This window comes from Ovis canadensis, chromosome 16 (genome assembly GCF_042477335.2).
Source record: "Ovis canadensis isolate MfBH-ARS-UI-01 breed Bighorn chromosome 16, ARS-UI_OviCan_v2, whole genome shotgun sequence".
Classification (NCBI taxonomy): Eukaryota; Metazoa; Chordata; class Mammalia; order Artiodactyla; family Bovidae; genus Ovis; species Ovis canadensis.
In genome coordinates this window covers 49,264,671-49,287,879 of record NC_091260.1, presented here as the reverse complement: position 1 = coordinate 49,287,879, position 23,209 = coordinate 49,264,671, and the positions used below count along the sequence as shown (strand labels likewise).

The 23,209-nt window shown below is 43.3% G+C and overlaps 1 protein-coding gene across 1 annotated transcript in view; it reads left to right on the top strand.

Annotated features, from left to right (window-relative positions):
* EGFLAM (EGF like, fibronectin type III and laminin G domains) overlaps positions 1-23,209 on the top strand; it is a 189,542-nt gene that overhangs the window by 119,333 nt on the left and 47,000 nt on the right. The window contains exons 8-13 of the mRNA XM_069555987.1: positions 13,279-13,394; positions 13,987-14,305; positions 14,962-15,062; positions 16,485-16,585; positions 18,774-18,918; positions 22,609-22,798. Of these exons, the coding sequence (XP_069412088.1) occupies positions 13,279-13,394; positions 13,987-14,305; positions 14,962-15,062; positions 16,485-16,585; positions 18,774-18,918; positions 22,609-22,798 (972 nt within the window). The remainder of the gene's footprint in view (positions 1-13,278; positions 13,395-13,986; positions 14,306-14,961; positions 15,063-16,484; positions 16,586-18,773; positions 18,919-22,608; positions 22,799-23,209) is intronic.

Genomic DNA, 23,209 nt, shown 5'->3' with positions numbered 1-23,209 from the left:
TTAGCAAAGATGAGAAAGAAACCAAGTTCTGAGAGAACTCTCCATGTGTGACCAAAGGATGCAAACCAATATTCCAGTGAAAACAGTGGTTTTTTTCTGGATACAGTTGCAAGAAGAAATTACCAAAGGAATCATTATATAAGGAATATTGAGCAATTGTAATGAATACTGACTATAATAGGAAAAGGAGTATGTCAAGGCTGTATATTGTCACCCTGCTTATTTAACTTACATGCAGAGTACATCATGAGAAATGCTGGGCTGGAAGAAGCACAAGCTGGAATCAAGATTGCCAGGAGAAATATCAACAACCTCAGATATGCAGATGACACCACCCTTATGGCAGAAAGTGAAGAGGAGCTAAAAAGCCTCTTGATGAAAGTGAAAGAGGAGAGTGAAAAAGTTGGCTTAAAACTCAACATTCAGAAAACAAAGATCATGGCATCCAATCCCATCACCTCATGGCAAATAAATGGGGAAACAGTGGAAATGGTGGCAGACTTTATTTCTCTGGGCTCCAAAATCACTGCAGATGGTGACTGCTGCCATGAAATTAAAAGATGCTAACTCGTTGAAAGGAAAGTTATGACCAACCTAGACAGCATATTAAAAATCAGAGATGTTACTTTGTCAACAAAGGTCCATCTAGTTAAGGCTATGGTTTTTCCAGTAATCATGTATGGATGTGAGAGTTGAACTATAAAGAAAGCTGAGCACCGAAGAATTAATGCTTTTGAATTGCGGTGTTGGAGAAGACTCTTGCAAGTCCTTTGGACTGCAAGGAGATCCAACCAGTCCATCCTAAAGGAGATTAGTCCTGGGTGTTCATTGGAAGGACCAATGCTGAAGCTGAAACTCCAATACTTTGGACACCTGATGTGAAGAGCTGACTCATTTGAAAAGACCCTGATGCTGGAAAAGATTGAGGGCAGGAGGAGAAGGGGGCGACAGAGGATGAGATGGTTGGATGGCATCACTGACTCAATGGATATGAGTTTGGGTAAATTCCTGGAGTTGGTGATGGACAGGGAGGCCTGGCGTGCTGTGGTTCATGGGGTCGCAAAGAGTCGGACACAACTGAGCAACTGAACTGAACTGACTATAAAAGTGGTTTGCATTGTGGTTTTATAATGAGAAAAAAAAATGCTTTGCATGACTCTTCTCAGTCTCTCTCTTCTGCTTCCTGATTCTAATTGCAAGATTTGAACCAAGCCCTGTCTGATGCTAAGCCAATTGGAGATTGCTACCTGCACCCCACCCCATCTCCCCACCCCAGTCTCTCCCACACAACCCATTTTTCACTCTCTGCTTTTCTAGATCATTCCCATCAGCATGCAAACATGTATTTCATACTCACAGAAAAGACTTCCTGAACCCCGCAGCCCCTCCACCTACTGTCTTATTTCTCTGCTTTCCTTCAGGCTAGAGTTATTGAAAGTGAAAGTGAAGTCGCTCAGTTGTGTCCGACTCTTTGTGACCCCATGGACTGTGGCCTACCAGGCTCCTCTGTCCATAGGATTTTCCAAGCAATAGTACTGGAGTGGATTGCCATTTCCTTGTCCAGGGGATCTTCCCAACCCAGGGATCGAACCCAGGTCTCCCGCATCATAGACAGACGCTTTACCGTCTAAGCCACCAGGGAAGTAGAGTTATTGAAACATCTACATTTACTGTTTCTACTTTTTTCCAGCCTCCCATTAACTCAGCTCACTCCAGCCTGCTTCCAGTCCCACCACTCATGTGAAGAGCACCAAGGACTCCATATTTCCAAGTATAAATTCACCCCACGAACAGAGAACATGCCATTAAACTTGTTAAAATAATGTTTTAATGATAATGAATGTTTTTATACATCTGACTATTAGGACAAATTGCTAGTAGTATTATAGAATAATAAAATCAGATAACTCAAACAATTGATGAAAGTGAAATTGTTAGCCACTCAGTCATATCTGACTCTGTGACCCCACAAACTGTATAGCCCAGCAGGCTCCTCTGTCCATAGGATTTCCCAGGCAAGAATACTGGAGTGGGTTGCCACTTCCTTCTCCAAAGGATCTTCCCGACCCAGGGATCAAACCCCAGTCTCCCACATTGGAGGCAGAGTCTTTGCTCTTTGAGCCACTAGGGAAGCCAATACACTTGATATATATCTTGCAGAATGAGAAGAGCTCTCACTTTTTAAGCCTTGTTATCCTCCTAATGCTATGGACAATGGTTTTCTGTTATTAATAGTCAGTTGAGAATTACTGCTAAACTCCCAGTGAAAAAGAATGATTAGGCACTTAAAACATTGCCACATACCAGATTAAAGCTGGTCTTTCAACAGACATTTTATTTTACATTTATCATGTGCAGAGCACCCTGCAAGAAGATTTAGCTTTAACAGACAACAGTCATTCACTCGCTCTCTTATTTAAATGATACGAGCCTGCTGTATATGTAACCCTGCCAGACACTATTGCTTGCCTATCTAAATTGTACACTGCCCGCTCCACCTCAGGTCCTCAATAGCCCTACAGAATGTTGTCAGTAAATTAGTATTCATTATTCTCTGGAGTTACAAAAGTTCCACATTTGAAATTTTCAGCACACCATGATGAAAATATGGCCTGAGGTTATCCTGCTGGGTTTACAGCCACCTCTCGCATCATGCTTTGCCTGTGTGTCTCTGCCATCGCAGGTAGTAGAGAAGCAGGTACCTAACACCTTGGTTTCTGGCCATCTGCTTATCTTTCTACGGCCGCATTATCTTTAGAAAGGGGGCCTCCAGGGCTGAAGGATACAGTGGGTTGTGCTTGGTTGACTGGTTTATGTTCTTCAAAAGACAACTCTCCACAGGGGTTATGCAATTGGCGCCTCCTCTGTGTGTGCGGGCATAAAGATAAAGGAGTCGGGGAAGCTTTGAGATGAGGGCTCTCGAGGTCATCTGATGCCTGGCATGCCATTCTTGGGCTGTAGTCAAATAAGAGTTTCATGAAGCATGATGAATGGGAAAGAACAAACATATGCGCCTATGGCTGGTTCTTAAGAGCCACTGTCTCCCAACCACCCCACCCCTACCACCATAGAATTGTACCCAGAGATTACTTCATTCAGGTGGAAAGAAAAGAACCAGAAGGATTGTTTGTGGAACAGGGAGGAGTGAAGGAAACCATTCAGCATTCTTGCAGACCCTCCGAGTCCCTGTGTCACCAAGGCTGCAGTTGGGGTTTTGAGGATGCTCAGTGAGTCACACTTCCTCTCCTGGTCCATTTTCTGAACCAGTTGAGAAATAAGAAATAAACTCAGAAGATACAGAATGGAATATTTTCCATAATTATGATAAAGGCTGGATCAGAGGACATTGTTTACTCTTAAGGCACAAGCTCCCTTTTGCCCAGTCCAGCCTATGGAACCCACCTGAGGGAAAGTTTGGGCTTGCAGAGAGATCAGTTTTAATATCTTCCCAGGTCACTGCTTTCCACTTGTCGAGGCGGAGAGGGAAGGTGGGGAGAGGATCCATTTGCCCCCAGTTCCTCCCCGCCTCCCAGGTCCTTTGATAGATGAGCTTCACTCTGTTTGGAAATATGGACCAAATGCTTCTACTCAGCATCTGTCTCTGCCTCTGTAGGGAGGGAAAAGGTTGGCCAAGCATCCAGCAGTATTTCAGGAAACTTCTCATGACTGCAGCTTCAGGAGTGGAGAATGAGTGTTCCTTTCTCATCCTTCACAAGAGTGGTTAAGTAAAGGGTCCCAAATACAACCTGGTTCTTATGAATGAAGATGAACTCTGATAAATGATAGCTCACATCATCTAGGAGGCTTATAATGTTGAACAAAGTTACAATCCCCAAGGTGTGTAATTTATGTGCTAAACCAACTCCTTTTTTCTTTTTTATCCACATAAGTGAAATTCCCTGGTTGTTTCTTTTTCAAACTTCTCTTGGAGGAATGGATGCCTGTAATATGTCTAAATCAACAGGGTAAACTTTAGGGTCACAGAAAGTTAGTGCCAGCAGGTCATCAAATCCAATCCCATTCCTTATTTTATTAGAAACCATGAGACCCAAGGAGATTAAATGACTCATTCAAGGTCACACAGTCACTTATGTCTCTTTCCCAATTATTGGTTTCCATGACTAGGGTATTTCCAACTATATCATGTTGATACATCAGAAAAAAATGGTATAACCTCTATAAAAACAAGCACATAGGTTTTTAAAAAATAAGTCATCCCTTAATATAGAAATTTGTCTTTTGTTTATCAATTTTCCTCATGGCAATAACCCTTGAACTTGTTTTGTATTCAGTCAATGGTTTGACTATTCTCGTTCTAAATAAATGGCCCTTTTTTTTTTTTTAATGTTCTCTTTTCCTAATTAACAAAGTGCCAAGCGGAGAGAGATAAGTTATGCACTTTAATTACAATAACCCCAGGCTATGGGGAGAATACTTATCACTGGCTTGGACTGAATGTTCTGTGCTCACTTAGAAACATCACTGGCAAAATCTTCAGAGAAGCAGTGGATTTGAGATCTGAGGAGGTGGGGCCATTAGAAAACAAGAGTGGGGTCTTCATTCGAGCTGTCTTCATGCTGTAACTGTCTCATCCTCTCTCCGCTCATTTCCTTCCTATTAAAATGGGGAGTGGTGATGATTGTGAGACAAGAAGAGATACTGCAGCAAGCACTGGAGTGTAATATCCAGAGTCCAGAACCATAGGTCAGCTCTGCCACTGATGAGCTGCCTCTCTGGGCAAGTCACATGGCCTCTCTGAGCCTCAGCTTACTCCTCTGTGAAACTGACTTGTGCTCGCCAATCTCCAAGGTCTTTCTACTAAACTTGTCTTTGACTCTAAGACTTTGTAATTCCACATTCTCGTCCCACTCTTATCTCACACCCTTTGTCTCCCCAAACAGAGCAGTAACCTCTGGCTTCAAAGAGATATGTTACATACAGTGTCAAACAGAAGCAAAGATTATAGAGACTAAGTAATCTTATTCGCTGAACAAGACATGTCTTATTTTCCTTGTCAAAATGAGCAGAGAATGGAGTCATTTGTGTTCTCATCACGGTACCATCTCACAGCAGTGGCAATGGTCCTTTCCTTCAATGTAGAGTTTCCTTCCTAGGATGAGTTAAGGGGCAGGACGAGGACTCAGTTACCTTCCCTGGCTCCACTATATCCATCTGGCTGAAGTGCCTTATATGCTTGGTGTCGAGACATTTGTATGCTAGAGTATTCTGGGTATCGAATTCAGGGTCATACGGCCTGCTTCTGGTATTGAATTTTCCGCTCATGAGATGCATGACCTTGTATTAAGTTCACATCTCTCCTGTGGCCTGAGTTTCCACATTTATGAAATGAGAATTTTGGACCCAATGGTCTTCCAACTCTAAACATCTAGTTCTGGGCTGGGGAAGGAGACAGGAATGGTGACAGTCTGGGGAGAATGTTGTTGGATTTGGGGGCAGCATCTCACCACACAAGGATTTGTCCCCAATATTCCACCACTTAAACAGACGTAACCAGGTGGGCTAGGACAGGGCAGAGACAGACTGCCACTGTCGCGCCGTGCCGTGCTGCAAGTGTCTCCATGCCTGGTGGACGTCTTAGCTGTTGGCGAATGTGTGAAGCGTGAGTTAAATGGAGGATAGGGAGGCATCTCAAGAAATCTAAAATATAGTCCTGCCCTCAGGGCGTTCACATTTGAGTTGAGAAACACAAGGATTCCAGAAAGTGTAAATGCCATTTTAAATATCCATTGAATTCATTAAACTATGGATGCTTATTCTGAGCTCAGGATTAGAGACATATCCGTGGGTGAACAGCCCCACCGAGGAGAAGATGGAAGAATTGTTCTATAGGACTTGGCAGCTCCATCTTTTCTGGAGTCACCATTTTTTCCCCATGAATAGTCTGATGTTCTCTTTTTAAAATATTGCTTGATTTTGGTCTTTGGATGATACACATTCAGCTCTGTCTCTACAGAGTGCATGCAACTGGAAGGGTAGGTAAACTACATGTTATGATACAGGAAAGGGGAAATTAGGTGATGTGGAGAAGAGCATTAACCAAAGTCTTGTGGTAAGAAAACAAGTTGTGTTCACGAAACAACTAGTAGACCAGTTTGGCCATTGAGACTTTGGAAGAGGGGAAAAAAAGAGTCAAACTACAATTTGGAGTCAGATCATAAGTGGCATGTAAGTGAAATTTGCTCAGTCCTGTCCGACTCTTTGCAACCCCATGGACTGTATAGTCCATGGAATTCTCCAGGCCAGAATACTGGGGTGGGTAGCCTTTTTCTTCTCCAGGGGATCTTCCCATCCCAGGGATCGAACCCAGGTCTCCCACATGGCAGGCAAATTCTTTACCAGCTGAGACACAGTGAAGCCCAAGAACGCTGGAGTGGGTAGCCTATCCCTTCTCCAGTGGATCTTTCCAACCCAGGAATCGAACCAGGGTCTTCTGCATTGCAGGCAGATTCTTTACCAACTGAGTTATCAGGGAAGCCCCATAAGTAGCATAATGTAATCAAAAAGAGACTAAGGATAAAGTTGTTTACTGTCTGTGTGCCTTTGAGCAAGTTATTTAATCTTTCTCAGTTGATATCTCCACATGGTAAAATGTTAGTAATAATACCAATTTATCAAGATTTGGCAAGGATAATAGAAAGAATATATGCACAGCTCCTGGCACAATAAAAATGATAAATAAATGTTAATTTTATAAATCCCAGCCTCCTGCACAGGCAGGGAAAACAGTGACCTTCTCTTACAGGCCAGTGACCAGACAAACAGTGACCAGACAAACCTGGCTTTCGGTTAGGCCAGACCTAACTGAGAGAAAGTATTTTTTTGTGTGTGAAAAAGACAGTCTTTTGATCTTAGTCAAACCACTTAACTTCCCTGAATTTAATTTACTTATCTGCAAAATGAAATCTACCAGACTTACACTGCAGGAGAATTGTAAAGTTTAGGAATGTATGGTGTGAAGCACCCGACAGTCCCTGTCTCTATGAGAGAGGCGGTAGGTTTCCATAAACAATGGTGACGGGATAAAGGAGGAAAAAGAGGAGCTTTTGTTGTTCAGTATCTCAATGCAGCGCACCAGGCTTCCCTGTCCTTCACCATCTCCCTGAGATTGCTCAAACTCATGTCCATTGAGCTGGTGATGCCATTCCAACCATCTCATCTTCTGTTGGCCCCTTCTCCTCCTGCCTTCAGTCTTTCCCAGCTTCAGGGTCTTTTCTAATGAGTCGGCTCTTGGCATCTTTGGCCAAAGTATTGGAGGTTCAGCTTCAGCTTCAGCTTCAGTCCTTCCAATGAATATTCAGGGTTGATTTCCTTTAGGATTGACTGGTTTGATCTTCTTGCTGTCCAAGGGACTCTTAAGAGTCTTCTCCAACATCACAGTTCAAAAGCATCAATTCTTCAGCGCTCAGCCTTCTTTATGGTCCAACACTTACATCCAGACATGACTACTGGAAAAACCACAGCTTTGACTATATAGACCTTTGCCAGCAAAGTTCTCTGCTTTTTCAATATGTTGTCTAGGTTTGCAATAATTTTTCTTCCAAGAGGCAAACGTCTTCTAATTTCATGGCTGCAGTCACCATCTGCAGTGATTTTGGAGCCCCCCAAAATAAAGTCTGTCACTGTTTCCGTTGCTTCCCCATCTATTTGCCATGAAGTGATGGAACGGGATGCCATGATCTTAGTTTTTTGAATGTTGAGGTTTAAGCCAGCATTTTCACTCTTCTCTTTCACCTTCATCAACAGGCTCTTCAGTTCCTCTTCACTTTCTCCCATAAGGGTGGTATCTTCTGTTTATCTAAGGTTATTGATATTTCTCCTGGAAATCTTGATTCCAGCTTGTGCTTCATCCAGCCTGGCATTTCGCATGATGTACTCTGTATATAAGTTAAATAAGCAGGGTGACAATATGCAGCCTTGACATACTCCTTTCCCAATTTTGAACCAGTCCTTTGTTCCATATCCAGTTCCAACTGTTGCTTCTTTACAAAAGCATACAGGTTTCTCAGGAGGCAGGTAAGGTGGTCTGGTATTCCCATCTCTTTCAGAATTTTCCACAGTTCATTGTGTTCCACATAGTCCAAGGCTTTAACTTGGTCAGTGAAGCAGAAGTAGATATTTTCCTGGAATTCTCTTGCCCTCTCTATGATCCAGTGGATGTTGGCAGTTTGTCTGCTTCTTCTGCCTTTTCTAAATCCAGCTTGAACACCTGGAAGTTCTTGGTTCACATACTATTGAAGCCTAGCTTGGAAAACTTTGAGCATGACCTTGCTAGCATGTGAAATGCGTACAATTGTGTGATAGTTTGAACATTCTTCGGTATTGCCTTTCTTTGGGGTTGGAATGAAAACGAACCTTTTCCAGTCCTGTGGCCACTGCTGAGTTTTTCATATTTGCTGGCATATTGAATGCAGCACTTTAACAGAATCATCTTTTAGGATTTGAAATAGCTCAGCTGGAATTCCATCACCTCTGCTAGCTTTGTTCATAATGATGCTTCCTAAGGCCCACTTCACACTCCAGGATGTCTGGCTCTAGATGAGTGATCACACCATCGTGGTTATCTGGGTCATGAAGACCTTTTTTTGTATAGTTCTTCTGTGTATTCTTGCCATCTCTTCTTAATATCTTCTGCTTCTGTTAGGTCCATAGTATTTCTGTCCTTTATTGTGCCCATCTTTGATGAAATGTTTCCTCGATATCTCTGATTTTCTTGAAGAGATCTCTGGTCTTTCCTGTTCTATTGTTTTCCTCAGTTTCTTTGCATTATTCACTTTATTTAGTCACAAGTCATGTCTGACTCTTTTGCAACTCCGTGGGCTGTAGCTCTCCAGGCTCCTCTGTCCGTGGGATTTCCAGGCAAGAATACTGGAGTGAGTTGCCATTTCCTTCTCCAGGATTGTTCACTTAGGAAGGCTTTCTTATCTCTCCTTGTTATTCTTTGGAACTCTGCATTCAGATGGGTATATCTTTCCTTTTCACCTTTGCCTTCCGCTTCTCTTCTTTTCTCAGCTATTTGTAAGGTGTCTTCAAACAACCATTTTGCCTTTTTGCATTTCTTTTTCTTGACGATGGTTTTGATCTCCTTCTGTACAAGGTTACAAACCTCTATCCATAGTTCTTCAGGCTCTCTGTTTATCAGATCTAATCTCTTGAATCTATGTGTCATTTCCACTGTATAATCATAAGGAATTTGATTTAGGTCATACCTGAATGGCCTAGTGGTTTTCCCTACTTTCTTCAATCTAAATGCTGAATTTTGCTACCAAGAGTTCATGATCTGAGTCACAGTCAACTCCTAGTCTTGTTTTGGTTGACTGTATAGAGCTTCTTCATCTTCGGCTGCAAAGTATATAATCAATCTGATTTTGTGATCATTGAGATTCTTTAATTCTTAACCAAAGAGCCTGGACATCTATTTTGTAGGCAGTGGGAGTCTGAAAATGTTTTTCCGGATAGAGCATTATAAGATGAAATGCAGAGAGTCTCGACATCCATGAGAACAGTAACTATGTAACAGTGACTAGACTGTGCAGGGGCCAAGAGTGAGCACCCAGGAGGCACAGAGACCCACCTACTGAAGATAAATCCATCTCTCTCCATGCATGTGCGATAGTAATTCTTTTATTACCATTTGAATTCTTTCTAATGAAATTCAACAATTCTGAAAATATAAAAGAGACAAAGAAAAAATCGAGAGTGATGAGGGTGAGATGAAAGAGACAGGGAGAGAGACAGAAAGATACAAAGATGCAGAGAGACAGGAGAAGGGGGAGCTGTCCCCCCCGGGGGCTTCCTGGATGTTTGTATGTAGACATCTGGCACACAGCTGTGCTGGCTGGATGCAGGTGGCTTGAAAGAATTTGCATCTAGGTATAAATCTGGCACCAACAGACTTGAATTTTCAGCTGACATGTGGGCTGCTTTAAATAAAACTAGGAAATTGGTGTGGAGGTGGTGAGAAAAGCTCCACCAAGACATGCCTCATACCTGAGAAGAGGACCTTCCCTGCCGTGTGTGGATCACCTGCTGACCACATGCTCCTCTTCCTAAGACAGGAGAAGATGTCTGGTCAGCAGTGTGCCCACTGAGCAGGCTTCCCACACTCCCTTTCTGTCATTTCCTTCAGTTTCATGGTCAATCTGCTTGCTATTTTTCTTAGAGGAGGGTGAGTTTGCTTTTATGAGAAAAATGTTTGGCTTAGTTTATTCTGAAAGCAGATTTGTCTTTACGTTCAATTTATGTTTTTAATGTCATTTTCTTTCTTTTTACTAATCATTCAATAACTAATGATCACCAGTGACCTACAAAAGTGAGTTTCTGTTGCCAGAGTTGTTACAGCCATAAAGTTCAGTACCTGGTTTGTCTGAATTAGGGAAGGCAGCTGATACCTTACCTTAAGGTAAGCACTCTTACTCTAAGCCACCAGGAGCCCCATGGGGGCGCTAGGGAGCAGCACTTTGAAAGACTCTCAGACCATGAGGGTAGGGCTTCCTGTGTTTAGCCTGAGTCAGGACTTTCAGATCAGTAGATTTTTCTGGATGACAGCTGAATAAAACTGTTAATCTGACCATCCCTCAAGGAACAATAAGCTGTGTTGTCCCCTACAAGTTTTTCTCAACCCACCTTTCAGTTTTGAAAGATCTTCCTGTCCTTTGGATGGAAATGGTTGACATCCAAGATGTCACATGGGACCCTTTTTTTTTCCTGGATGTGTTTGCTGTAGAATAATGTCTCTTTCTTATTTTAAAGAACTTTTAATGAAATGTCTCATGCTGCTGCTGCTAAGTCGCTTCAGTTGTGTCTGACTCTGTGCAGCCCCATAGACAGCAGCCCACGAGGCTCTGCCATCCCTGGGATTCTCCAGGCAAGAACACTGGAGTGGGTTGCCATTTCCTTCTCCAATACATGAAAGTGGAAAGTGAAAGTGAAGTCAGTCACTCAATCATGTCCGACTCTTAGTGACCCCATGGTCTGCAGCCTACCAGGCTCCTCCGTCCGTGGGATTTTCCAGGCAAGAGTACTGGAGTGGGGTGCCATTTTCTTCTCCAGAAATATCTCATACATCAAAAGTATATTTATACACATATTAGTTTATGCTTTTGTATAATATATAAATGCTCATGGGTATCCAGCACCTACCTTAAGAAATAGAATATTTTAGAGTACTTTCAAAGACCCTGAATGTCAACCTCATTCATAGTCCTCTTCTAACCTTTCCCAGGTATTTTTGATCATTGCCTTGTTTTTCTTTTCTTTTTTAAAAAATATTTATCTGGCTGCATCAAGTCTTAGTTGCAGCACCCAGGATCTTCAGGGCATCATGTGGGATCTTTTTCATTATGGCTCACAGGCTCAGTAGTTGTGGCACATGGGCCTAGTTGCTCCACCACATGTTGGGTCTTAGTTCCTTGACCAGGGATTGAACCCACATCCCCTGTATTGCAAGGTGGATTCTTAACCGCTGGACCACTAGGGAAGCTCCCTGCTTTACTTTTCTTAAGAGTTTAAATTACATACACAATAGGTCTTCCATACTGATCTGTGGTTGGTTGAAACCATGGATGCAGAACCTGCAGATACCGAGGGCCAGCTGTGCTCTGGCATTTTATATAAAGAACTTGAGCGTCTGCAGATATTGGTATCTAAGTGGGTCCTGTACCCTAACTCAAAATATACATGTATGTTTGTGTTAGTTGCTCAATCATGTCCAACTCTTTGCAGTCCCATGGACTATAGCCCGCCAGGCTCCTCTGTCCATGGAATTCTCTAGGGAAGAATACTGGAGTGGGTTGCCATTCCTTTCTCCAGGAGATCTTCCCAACCTGAGGATCACACATGGGTCTCCGGAATTGCAGGCAGATTCTTTATCGTCTGAGCCACAAGGGAAGTCTGCATGTGTGTATGTATCCTTAAATAATATATAGTTTTTCTTGCTGCTGATTTTTATGTAAGTGGCATCAAACTGGTATGTTCCTTGGCAACTTGCATTTTTTTTGCATAAAATCATGTGAGATTAAACCATGTTGACTCATTAAATGTCTCAACTAAATGTTCATCCAATGCCTCAACTAATGCCTCAATTAAATGTTCATTCATCTTCCCTGTTACATAGTATTCCACTCCATAGATATTTTAATTCACTTATCCATTCTCTGTTGATAGATATTTGGGGTGTTACTGTTATTATAAATAGCAAATTTGGCAGGTTCTTTTGTACTATTATAAATTATGATGTTGCAAATGTGTTATGCTCCTGTCTCCTGGTACACATGGGAAAGATTTTCTCCATATTTTGTAAGTGGGAGTGAGATTGCTGGGTCAAAAGGTATGAACATTTTCTCCTTCATTAAGTATTTCCATGTGTTTTGCAAAGAGGATATACCAGTTTACACATCTGACATCAGAATATGAGTCTCCATTGATTCCATCCTTGGCAATACATTTTATAATTTTAATTTTTAATTATGAACATATGATAGCACATTTACAAGAGACTTGAAAAATTCAGAACAAGGTTACATATAATTCCACTATATGTTACAATTACCTTTTTTAAGTAGATAAATTAAGGTTTTTAGTTGGAGTTTCAATATCAAAGTCTCAAAAGTTAGTAGAATGCGTGTACATTCTATTATTCCTTCTCTGTAATAGAAGATTCTTCTCTTCTATTATAGAGAAGTAGGATGATATAGTAGACCTGAAAAGCACTGTGAGCCAATTCAACAGTTAAGATTTATACAATTTTCACACAATGGTAGGATACAAATGCTGTTCAAATCCATAGAATGTAAACCAGGAGACACTGGAACATATCCAGGGACATAAAACACGGTGCGAAAATTTCATGGTCTAAAGGTAGCAATACATTTTTTCCAGGCCCTGCTGTGCGGCATGTAGGATCTTGGTTTCCCAACCAGGGGGTGAACCCGTGCCCCTGCATTGGGCGTGTGGCGTCTTAACCACTGGACCACCAAGGAGCTCCCCTTGGCAATATTTTTTATTATCTGACTTTTGTCTTTGCCAGTCTTGTTGGTATAAAATGGCAGCTCTTTCTGCTTTTTATGGGCATTTCCTTACTTATGAGATTAAATGTTTTCCATATTTTTTTGCTCAATATTGCTTCCTCTTCTGTGTTGAATTCCTTGTGTGTTTCTGATGTATCTCCATCCATTCAGTACAGCTGTGTATGGGCTATGTTAGGATAGAAAAGGGAGCAAAGGCAGGTGCTGACTGCAGGCTGCTGCTTTCTCTACGAAGGTCCTGAGGAATCTGGAAGTGGGCGCTATGGACCCCATTATGCAACCGACACAGAGGCTGGCGAGGATGATGACACATTTGAAGATGACTTAGATCTGGATATTTCCTTTGAGGAGGTAATAAGAAGTCCTGCTTTATAAGCCTGGGTGTTTTTCTTTCCTTGCTGAACAAAGCGGTTTAGTCAATGGACCACAAGCATCTTAATTAAGAGTTACTTAAATTGGCTCATTTGCTTCTAAAACGTGTTTATTTCCTCTATTAGTCTGCAGGTGATTGTAAATGAATAGTAACTAGATACCAACTATGCCGATGTTCTAAAGTCAGCCTCTGCTTGTTGACTTCACCATTTGGCAAAAGCATATTTAGATTCCAAGCAAGTGAAATTTTATAAAGTCAGTATTGATAAGGAAATGAACAATTCCTTGAAAAAGTAATGTGCCTTAATGATGTTGTAATAAAGATAAATCATATAATATCAGTTTTAGCACTGATTTTCTGAGTAATACAGGGGAAGGTACTTAAAAGTCTTGAGCCTGAAGTTCTTTATCTATAAACTGGAGTCAGTACTATTTGCCGTCTCTACCTCCCAAGGTTTTGGGAAATATCAAAATAACTGTAGTTTCATGTATTAGACATCAACCATAAATAAGTCAGTCTAATTACTTGCTCCATGTTAATCCTGAACTTCTTTTCCTTCTCTGTCTTTAGGTTAAACCACTTCCTGCTATCAAAGAAGGGAATAAGAAATTTTTTGTGCAATCCAAGATGGCACCTCGACCGAACCCAATGACTGTTTCTAGGCTTGTCCCCCCAACCCCAGCATCTCTCCCCACAGCTGCAGTGGCTCTGCAGCCCACTCCAGTGGACAGGAAGGGAAAGAATGGTGTGGCTATGATGCCAAGGCTTTTTGACATGTCTTGTGATGAAACTCTTTGTTCTGCTGACAGCTTTTGTGTCAATGACTACACCTGGGGGGGTTCTCGATGCCACTGCAACCTGGGCAAAGGTGGTGAGAGCTGCTCAGAAGGTAGGTGCCTGGGGGAGTGGGTGGGCAACATGGGGTGGGTTAACCCTATAGGGAGCCGGAGAGCAGTGTTGCAGTCCACACAAGGTTCCTTCTTGTCCTTTTCCTAAGATAAGCCCTTTCTTCCATGTTTTAGTTATTAAATTAGCTAGTTAGCAATACAGGGCACATGTGAATCTTCCGTTGCTCCTAGTTGGATAGCAGCCCTATTCCTGTATGTGCCAAACATGTACTCCTTTTGGAGCAATGCATAAATCATCCCAATGGCACCTTGGGAGTGGGTTTACTTTTGTGACACCTCTTCTACAAAAAATATAGCAGAAATCTGTGCGTGAAGGTTAAGAAGGATACTAGTTGAGCCAACATATATTACACAGTTGTGCAATGTGAAAGTAGGTGTCAGTAGCCTTTAAGCCACTGATTTCTTTTTAGAGTGGCAAGTAACAATCTCCAAAGATCTGATTTCTCTCTAAGAACTTCGGGAGCTCAATGCCCCCAGGAATGAGAATCCTAGGGGTAAAGAGTAGAGAAGTGAAGATGGTAAGCTAGGCTTAGTAGACAATCGGAATTTTTACTTAATGACATCCAAGCAATGGCGTTGTGTATTGATGTTATGCATTTGAAGAAGTGAGCAAACAGCATTCTTTTTCTTTTTTCAGATATTGTTATACAGTATCCTCAGTTCTTTGGTCATTCCTATGTAACGTTTGAACCTTTGAAGAACTCTTACCAGGCATTTCAAATTACTCTTGAATTTAGGGTAAGAAGGATTAATCCTTTTATGAGTGCCTGTTGGACACCTTAACACAGCAATGTGCTGCATCAAAGGGAGAAGGAGAAGGGGAGAGGAAGCAGAGGGTGAACCCGTTCACAGGGCAGCGAGAACGATGGACACATTTGCACACTCGAGGGCGGCACCAAAGGGAGAGTGGGTTGTGTATGTTACCAGACTATGGAAATGGCTGGTCTGAAAGTTCCCGAGGAGAATGTTTGGGTTCCAGCCATACTGCACATGTTGACTTAAAAGATGAGAATTACGTTTCATTCAGCAGATTTGCTGAGGACTTACAGGGCTTTCCTGGCAGCTCAAATGGTAAAGAATCTGCCTGCAATGCAAGAGACCAGGGTTCAGTCCCTGGGTTGGGAAGACCACCTGGAGAAGGAAATGGCAACCCATTCTAGTACCCTTGCCTAGAGAATTTCATGGACAGAAGAGCCTGTTGGGCTACAGTCCAATGAGATCCCAGAGAGTTGAGCCCAACTGAGTAACTAACACTTTCACACCTTAAGCCTAATAGCTCTGAGAGACTATTCCCCGGGCATAATGTCCTCAAGTCCATCAAATAAAACATAATTCTCAACTCTTAGGTTGTGCATTTGTTTTTTCAGTTGACTTTCATAATCGTGACCAGGCCAGGATTTCAGAAGGCATAAATGCATTCTTCATCCCCAAATCCCTTTTACTGGAAGCCCAAACAATCTTCCTTGTTATGACTGCACCTGCACAGATGGAAAACCAGCTATATGCAACCCTGGCAGGCGGTGACAGCCCAATAGATGCTCTTCACTATGAATCAGCTGCAGTGCCTTCGGCTTAAAGGCATTCTTTTGGGTATCTCAGATGACAGGACTGGGTTTGGAGATACGGAAACAAGTCCCCTTTAAGGTCAGAGTGCTGAGAATCCACAAGATGACTTGTCCCAGTCTAGGGCAGGCAGCATGGGTGAAAACCAAACTAGTCCATGCGCTGCTTGTTTGTCTTGTTCTCCTAATGCAAATGTGCTTGGGAAGTAAAAAAAAAAAGAAGGAAAAACTGGAATGCTCTTTGGTGAGAATAGGATTTGACGAGGATGAGAGCAGCCCCCGTGGGACCACGGCCTCTGTGCACATGGTTCCCTGAGGCTTTGCTGGTGGGTCCAGGAAGAGTAAAGAGTGGGTCAGATATGGGGCTGCCTTCCTCTCACGTCACTGCCAAATTCCTTATACACTGTTTATATTGCTGCCCCTTGTTTATTGAAAATGAACTAGAACTATGTACCTGGGAATTAATTGGAGTCTGCATGCTTGTAAATAGGACCTCTGGGGAGATGCTCGAGTTTCGTGTCCATGAGTGTTTGTGGGTGGCCCTCTGTGGAAGCGGAGATGCTCATTATTCGTGTGGCTTTTGTTTGTGTAATAACAGGCAGAGGCAGAGGACGGCTTACTTCTCTACTGCGGGGAGAATGAGCATGGCAGGGGGGATTTCATGTCCCTGGCTGTCATCCGGCGCTCGCTCCAGTTCAGGTGATTCTTGGCAGAAACCCCTGGAATGTTTAACACTACCCTACAGTATGTTTTCCTTTCTGTACTGTGAACAAAACCTATACTCGATTTATAGTGTAAATAAAGGAACTGTGTATTATGGAGCCTGGACCAGTCCACTAAATACTCGGGTATCCTCTGAAATTTGAGTCTGGAACCTTGTGATCATTCATTCACTCAACAGCAAATGTTTTCTTGAGCCCCCGCAGTGTACCTGGCCCTGCGGTAGTGCCTGGGGGTGCAGCAGTGAGCCAAAGCCCATCAAGTTCCTTCTTTCCCGGAGCTCTGGTGGATGCGATGGGAAGAAGCCTGGGACCTTCTCCTTGTCCCCTGCAGTAGATTCAGCTGACAGCCGCAGAGCCCAGAGAGGAGCCCACAGCCTCCTGGAGGTTCCTAGAGAGTCAGACCATATCCCCATCTTCCCTCCAGACTGTGATGGACTGTTTGACTTACCTCCTCTGCCCAGATCATTTGTGTCCCAGTGCATCTTGGAAGCCACCCACCTTTGGTTTCTGTGTGGTTTTCTGGAGGCAGAGCTCTGTAAATGTGCGAGGGTTTTAATCATCCTCAGAGAGGCGTACATGGGACTGTTTGATGAGGTCAGCCAAGTGCTTCTCCATGGCTTACTGGTCAAGAGTCCCCATGATAACATTCCCTGGTGACCTGACCTTCAACAAGTGACTTAACCCCTCCAACTCTGTGTTACCTCCCAAGGTTACTGTGAGGATTAAATGCATTAATACATAAGAGTACTTAGAGCAGTGCCTGAACCATAGCAAGCACTCAGTAAGCACCAACCATTATTGTTTTTTGATTATTTCAGCACCAAAATTACTTTTGGTTAAGAGAGATAAGACTGTCTGCGAAGCATTCCACACGGGGTAGAAAATGCCCCTGCCCCCTGCATCCTTTGCTAAATGCATTGCTTGATGGGAGATTGAGTTCAGCTAGTAGGATCCAGGGCAGTGGTCCCTAACCTCGTGGGCTCTAACGCTTGGAGGATCTGAAGGACTGCGCTAGCCCTGCTGGTTATTTGCCAGTAGCAGCTCTCCATCTCTGCAACTCCTACTGTGTGATTCTGAGAGCACCCCCTCTAGGTGAGCCAGTGCTGCAGTGCCTCTCCAAGCCATTCCTGCCCGCTGAGGATCAGGAGACATAGGGAGGCCTGAAGCCGGCTGCAGTTAGTGCACCTCCTGGAGAGGACAGCCTGTGTGTCATGGCCAGAGTCCCCTCTAACAGCCTCGGGACCTGAGGGGGAGGTGCTATGGTGGTTGCTTAGAACTTGGCTGGAAGGGGTCAGAATTCTAGATGTCAGGTGTAGTGACCGGAGGGCGCCCCAGGACATACGGAGGTTGGGGGGAAAAAAATAAGAATAATGCAACTGTCTGAGAATGCTCCTTCTCCACCCATACCCGCTCTGAGCCGCAGCTTCCCATGGAAACCACACCTGCACTCAGGCCCAGCTGAACACAGATGGCGGTGCTGCCCAGCTTGCCAAAATAAGTGTGAAGACTCGTTTGGGGTTTTTTTTCAACATTTTATTAATATCACTGAGGCTGTCATTTGGGAGTTGTGGGAAGTCCCCAGAGAAATCCCCGGATGCAGAGTGACTCAAGCTCTAATTCTCCTCACCTTGAATCCATGTTTAGTATCCAGCCATCTCTGAGAAGGAGAGAGAGGATCTTAGCTGCCCAGGATTCTCTGAGTTACAGAGAAAGTCGGGTTAAAGGAGGCCCCACGTTGAAAGGTCCTACAGACAGATTCAAGACAAGACTGAGGTGGTCCTAGGGAAGAGGCGTCTTTCTAAGGAAGTTTTTCTGTATGCGAATTTAAACAGCCCTTGATACCCATAAGCCTAACTCTGAACAGACTGGCTCTCAATGAAGCTATTACCACCCTAGAAATATCCATTGAGTCTGAACACAATAGTGAGCTTCCCTGGTAGCTCAGCTGGTAAAGAATCCGCCTGCAATGTGGGAGACCTGTGTTCAATACCTGGGTTGGGAAGATCCCCTGGAGAAGGGAATGGCTACCCACTCCAGTATTCTGGCCTGGAGAATTCCATGGACTGTGTAGTCAGTCCATGGGGTTGCAAAGAGTTGGACACAACTGAGCGACTTTCACTTTCACTTTCACTTTGATCTAAGAGTTTTCTTTTCTTCCCCCACAGGTTTAACTGTGGAACTGGGGTCGCCATCATTGTAAGTGAGACCAAAATCAAACTCGGGGGCTGGCACACCGTTACACTCTACAGAGATGGGTTGAACGGGCTGCTGCAGCTGAACAATGGCACCCCAGTGACAGGCCAGTCCCAGGTGAGTCCGTGCCTCATTCGCACCCTCCCGCCCAGCACTCTGGGAGGATCCCACTGCAGAGAGCTGGCAGATGGACTGTTTTGCATGGTATACTCAGGCAACCCAGCTCTGCCAGCTTTTCCATTGAAGGTGGGCTTTCAGTGCTCATGTCCGTCCCACATCTACTGAGGAGGGGGACTGAATATGCGACATCGTGGCCCTGGGTGCAGGGACATGCAGGAGGCTTGTACCCGAGGACATGTTCTTTTTCTACAAGGACATCAAAGCCAGATGCAGAGGAAGGCTCCTATTGGAAGAATTGAAGCCATTAATAGTGCCAAACACAAAGCTCGCTTTTAAGACAGAGGTGTTGTAATCCTGTGACTTTAGAAAATCATCCCGAAAGGTTCACTTGGTTCAATATGCAGGCATAATCCATTCATCCACCTTTTTTGGGGCCATGATTATAGGAAGTGGTAAAACAATTTAACTGTTGGGCTACTCAGCGAATCACCTAGGTGTTCACATATTTGTCATGCTCTGAGCAATTTTAGGACTGTGCTTAGAATAAACAGTTTGGATTAGCAACCTGCCAAGGAACCAAGTCTGTAATTATAATCAGGCAGGTGTTTGTATTCTCTGAGGAAAAAAGTAGCTAGAAAGCCTTTGTGTATATGTGTGTAGCTTTCTCCTTCCTAGGCTCTTCATATTCTTTGCTGACAAGACAAGTTGTATAAAGGGTCATGACTTGCTACTAAAAAAAAAGAATAGAATAAAAAAACCTCATCATTTGGATCCCAGTGATTCCAAAAGAACAAGAATACAAATGTAGTGAATGTGAATCCAAGATCATTAGACAGATATGCATATATTTCTAAGGAAGGGAAAGAGAGGATAAATGCACTGCAGACTCAATAAATGCCAGAACAATGGGCCTACTATGGTTAAAATTAAATTTGATAGGAATAAAGAAGCTTTGAACTTGGGTTCAAAATACTAACCTGAATACAAGGTGGAGAAGCTGCAAGAGAAGTAACACATGTATAAGCATCATATGGTTTAAAACAAAGAAATTCAATGAAGGCAAATAAGTAGGGCCATATGATAACAACATGCTAAAGAAATTATAGGTTACATTAATAAAGGCATAGCATCTAGAAAAATGGAGGTGATAATCCTATTCTATTTTGGTGCCTATGTATATAGTTTGCAGTGCTCTAACAGTTGGGAAGATCCCCTAGAGTAGGAAATGGCAGCCCACTCCAGGATTCTTGCCTGGAAAGTTCCATGGACAGAGTAGCTTGGTGGGCCATAGTCCGCGGGGTCACAGTCAGTCAGACATGACAGAGCACACACAACAGCATTTCTAATCCTTAGATAGAATTGCCTTCAGAGTATATGATTATTGAATATAATAATTAAGTACAAAAGGCATATAGTTTTGTGGATACTCAGGGTAACGTCTGTCTCTCTACTACCAGGATTTGCTAAGCAAGTTGTATAAGTCAGACTGCAAGTGTAGAGTGTTTCAGAAACTGTCTTGAGAGATAGTGATCTGTTTTAAGTCAGAGTTCCCCCAAAACAGACCTGGGTTGATGAGTCTATGCAAATGATTAACTAAGAAAGGAATCCCATAGGAGACCTGTGATAGAAGGGATTGAAATGAACAAGGGAGGGACAGAAGTCAGTAAGAATGAGACCTAAGGCAAAGTTTACCAGGATCTGGCATTAGCCTGACCCTACAGGGGAGCTCTGGAGTGTCAGTTGTACCTCAGAGTAGTGCCAACCCAAAGCAAGGGGGCTGGCCTTTCACACTTAATCACCCATGAAAACCTGTAAAGAGCTATGCTGAGGGAATGCAAATTCTAGTACCACCAGTTCTTTCCATAGGCAGGCAATACAGGCTTCAGAGACCCAAAGGTAACCCTCATTAGAGGAAGATAAAGGCTAGGCTCAAAGACTATTGTCTGGGATGTTGTGAAGGGAGCCTCAGAGGAGCAATTCACCCCTATGGCGCACTTAATGCTCCAGAAAAAAAGAAAAGGATTTAGCTGTTGGGCTCCTGCTGTGGTCCTGGATCAGGGAATGGGTCAGAGGGATGGGATGAGGTGAGGATGAGATCTAAAAGAAGTAAATCCTGAAGATCTTGATGAAATAAGCCAACCAGGCACTCAATTCACCTAACAAAAAATGTAAATAATTAACCTTTAAAATCCACTGTAAGTACTTCGAAGCTGCCTAGCTCACATTTAATACACTATTTATAAATGATTCTTACCTAGCCATTAGAAGAGATAAAGCAATGAATAGATGTTTTACTTATTGATAACAAAAGTATGAAGGGTAAAGATTACATTTCAGTGGTTTACATTCTGGAAATTTTATAACTACTGGCAGCATGCCTTTACCCAGCCCTTCTCTATACCCTTTAATCCAAACAAATGAGATATTTCTGCAATAAAAAACAAATAACCAGGAGCACTGTAATTTTGTCCCACTTCATGTTCAACTCTGTATTTTATAACCTCAAAACCTACAATTCAGATTGTGGTTTAGTCTAAGATTGGAAATGTCCCTACTTAGCTGTAATAAGACTTTAAAAAAACGTATCCATGAGCAAATTTCAAAATATTTTGCAACTCAGTCTTGGCAATTTCCCTCTCTCTCACAAATGCCTCTTGCAGGACATAGTATAAAGGTGACTGGGATAGTAAAAGGATAAACGTTAGCCCATGTATACACAAAATTAGTATTATCACCTTTTGAGACACAGAATAGTCCTATGGCCCATCCAAGATACACAGTAAATTGGTGTCAGGACTGGAAAGAGAAAGTTTGTTTTGGATGTCCAGCACGATACACTGCCTGTTGGCTTGCTCTTGGCTTTGACTGACCTTCGTTTCCCTTAGAGGCATTCCAAAGTCATCCCTTCTCAAAACACAGCTCTCTGAGTTTCCAGTGCTAACTGTGGGTTTGATTTTCCAGTAGGACAATGACTTAAAGATAAATATGGGTGGAATAAAATCCATAAATTGGATGTATGGATATCCATATACACCCATATATATATGATGAATAGATAAAGAAGATGTGGTAATATATAGCTTCCCTGTTGGTTCTGCTAGTAAAGAATCTGCCTGCAGTGCCAGAGACCTGGGCTCGATCACTGGATTGGGAAGATCCCCTGGAAAAGGGAAAGTCTACCCTGTAGTATTCTGGCCTGGAGAATTCCATGGACTGTGTGGTGGTTCCATGTGGTTGTATGGAATACTGCTGCTAAGTCGCTTCAGTCTTGTCTGACTCTGTGCGACCCCATAGATGGCAGCCCACCAGGCTCCTCCGTCCATGGGATTTTCCAGGCAAGAATACTGGAGTGGGTTGTCATTGCCTTCTCCAGTGCATGAAAGTGAAAAGTGAAAGTGAAGTCGCTCAGTCGTGTCCGATTCTTAGCAACCCCATGGACTGCAGCCTAAGAGGCTCCTCCGTTCATGGGATTTTCCAGGCAAGAGTACTGGAGTGGGGTGCCATTGCCTTCTCTGTATGGAATACTACTCAGCCATAAAATGAATGAAGTTCTGTCATCTGCAGCAACACAGATGGACCTGGAGATCATCATACTGGCACTGTATTGCATCTTAATCATGTCCCTCATCTGGTGTGTTTTAGCTTTTGACTTTGTTTAGTGAGTTATGGTTTCCATCTTTCTTAAAGGGCCAGTACAGTAAGATTACCTTCCGGACACCTCTCTATCTTGGTGGCGCTCCCAGTGCTTACTGGTTGGTGAGAGCAACAGGGACAAACCGAGGCTTTCAAGGCTGTGTGCAGGCACTCACTGTTAATGGGAAGAGATTGGACCTGAGGCCCTGGCCGCTGGGGAAAGCGCTCAGCGGGGCCGATGTGGGTAAGTGGTTGAAAGTGGGAGGTATGCTCCTGCACGTTGCTTTTCTGCTTTGGGTCACGGATGGTTAATACAGAACTTCAGGAGGGAGGTGAGCTGACGAGTGAGGCTGGTGCCCTGCAGACCTGATGACTTTGAATCTGAACACCAGGACGTGGTAAATAAGACCACGGGTGCTCCGAACCCTCGGTTGCGTCCTGCTGCCGTCTTGGCCTCCTTCCTGAAATGCAGTCTGGTCCAATACGACGAGGCAACGACAGTTGAGTCCTCCTACCCTTCTTCATCCAGTCCAGTGGAGAAACGTTCGTGGAAAGATCTTTTGTATACCATCTGCTTCTAAAAGAAGTCACATTCTGATTTTGACCACTGCGCCAAACACCTTATTGTAGCCCTCTCATTTACTCCTCATTGGAG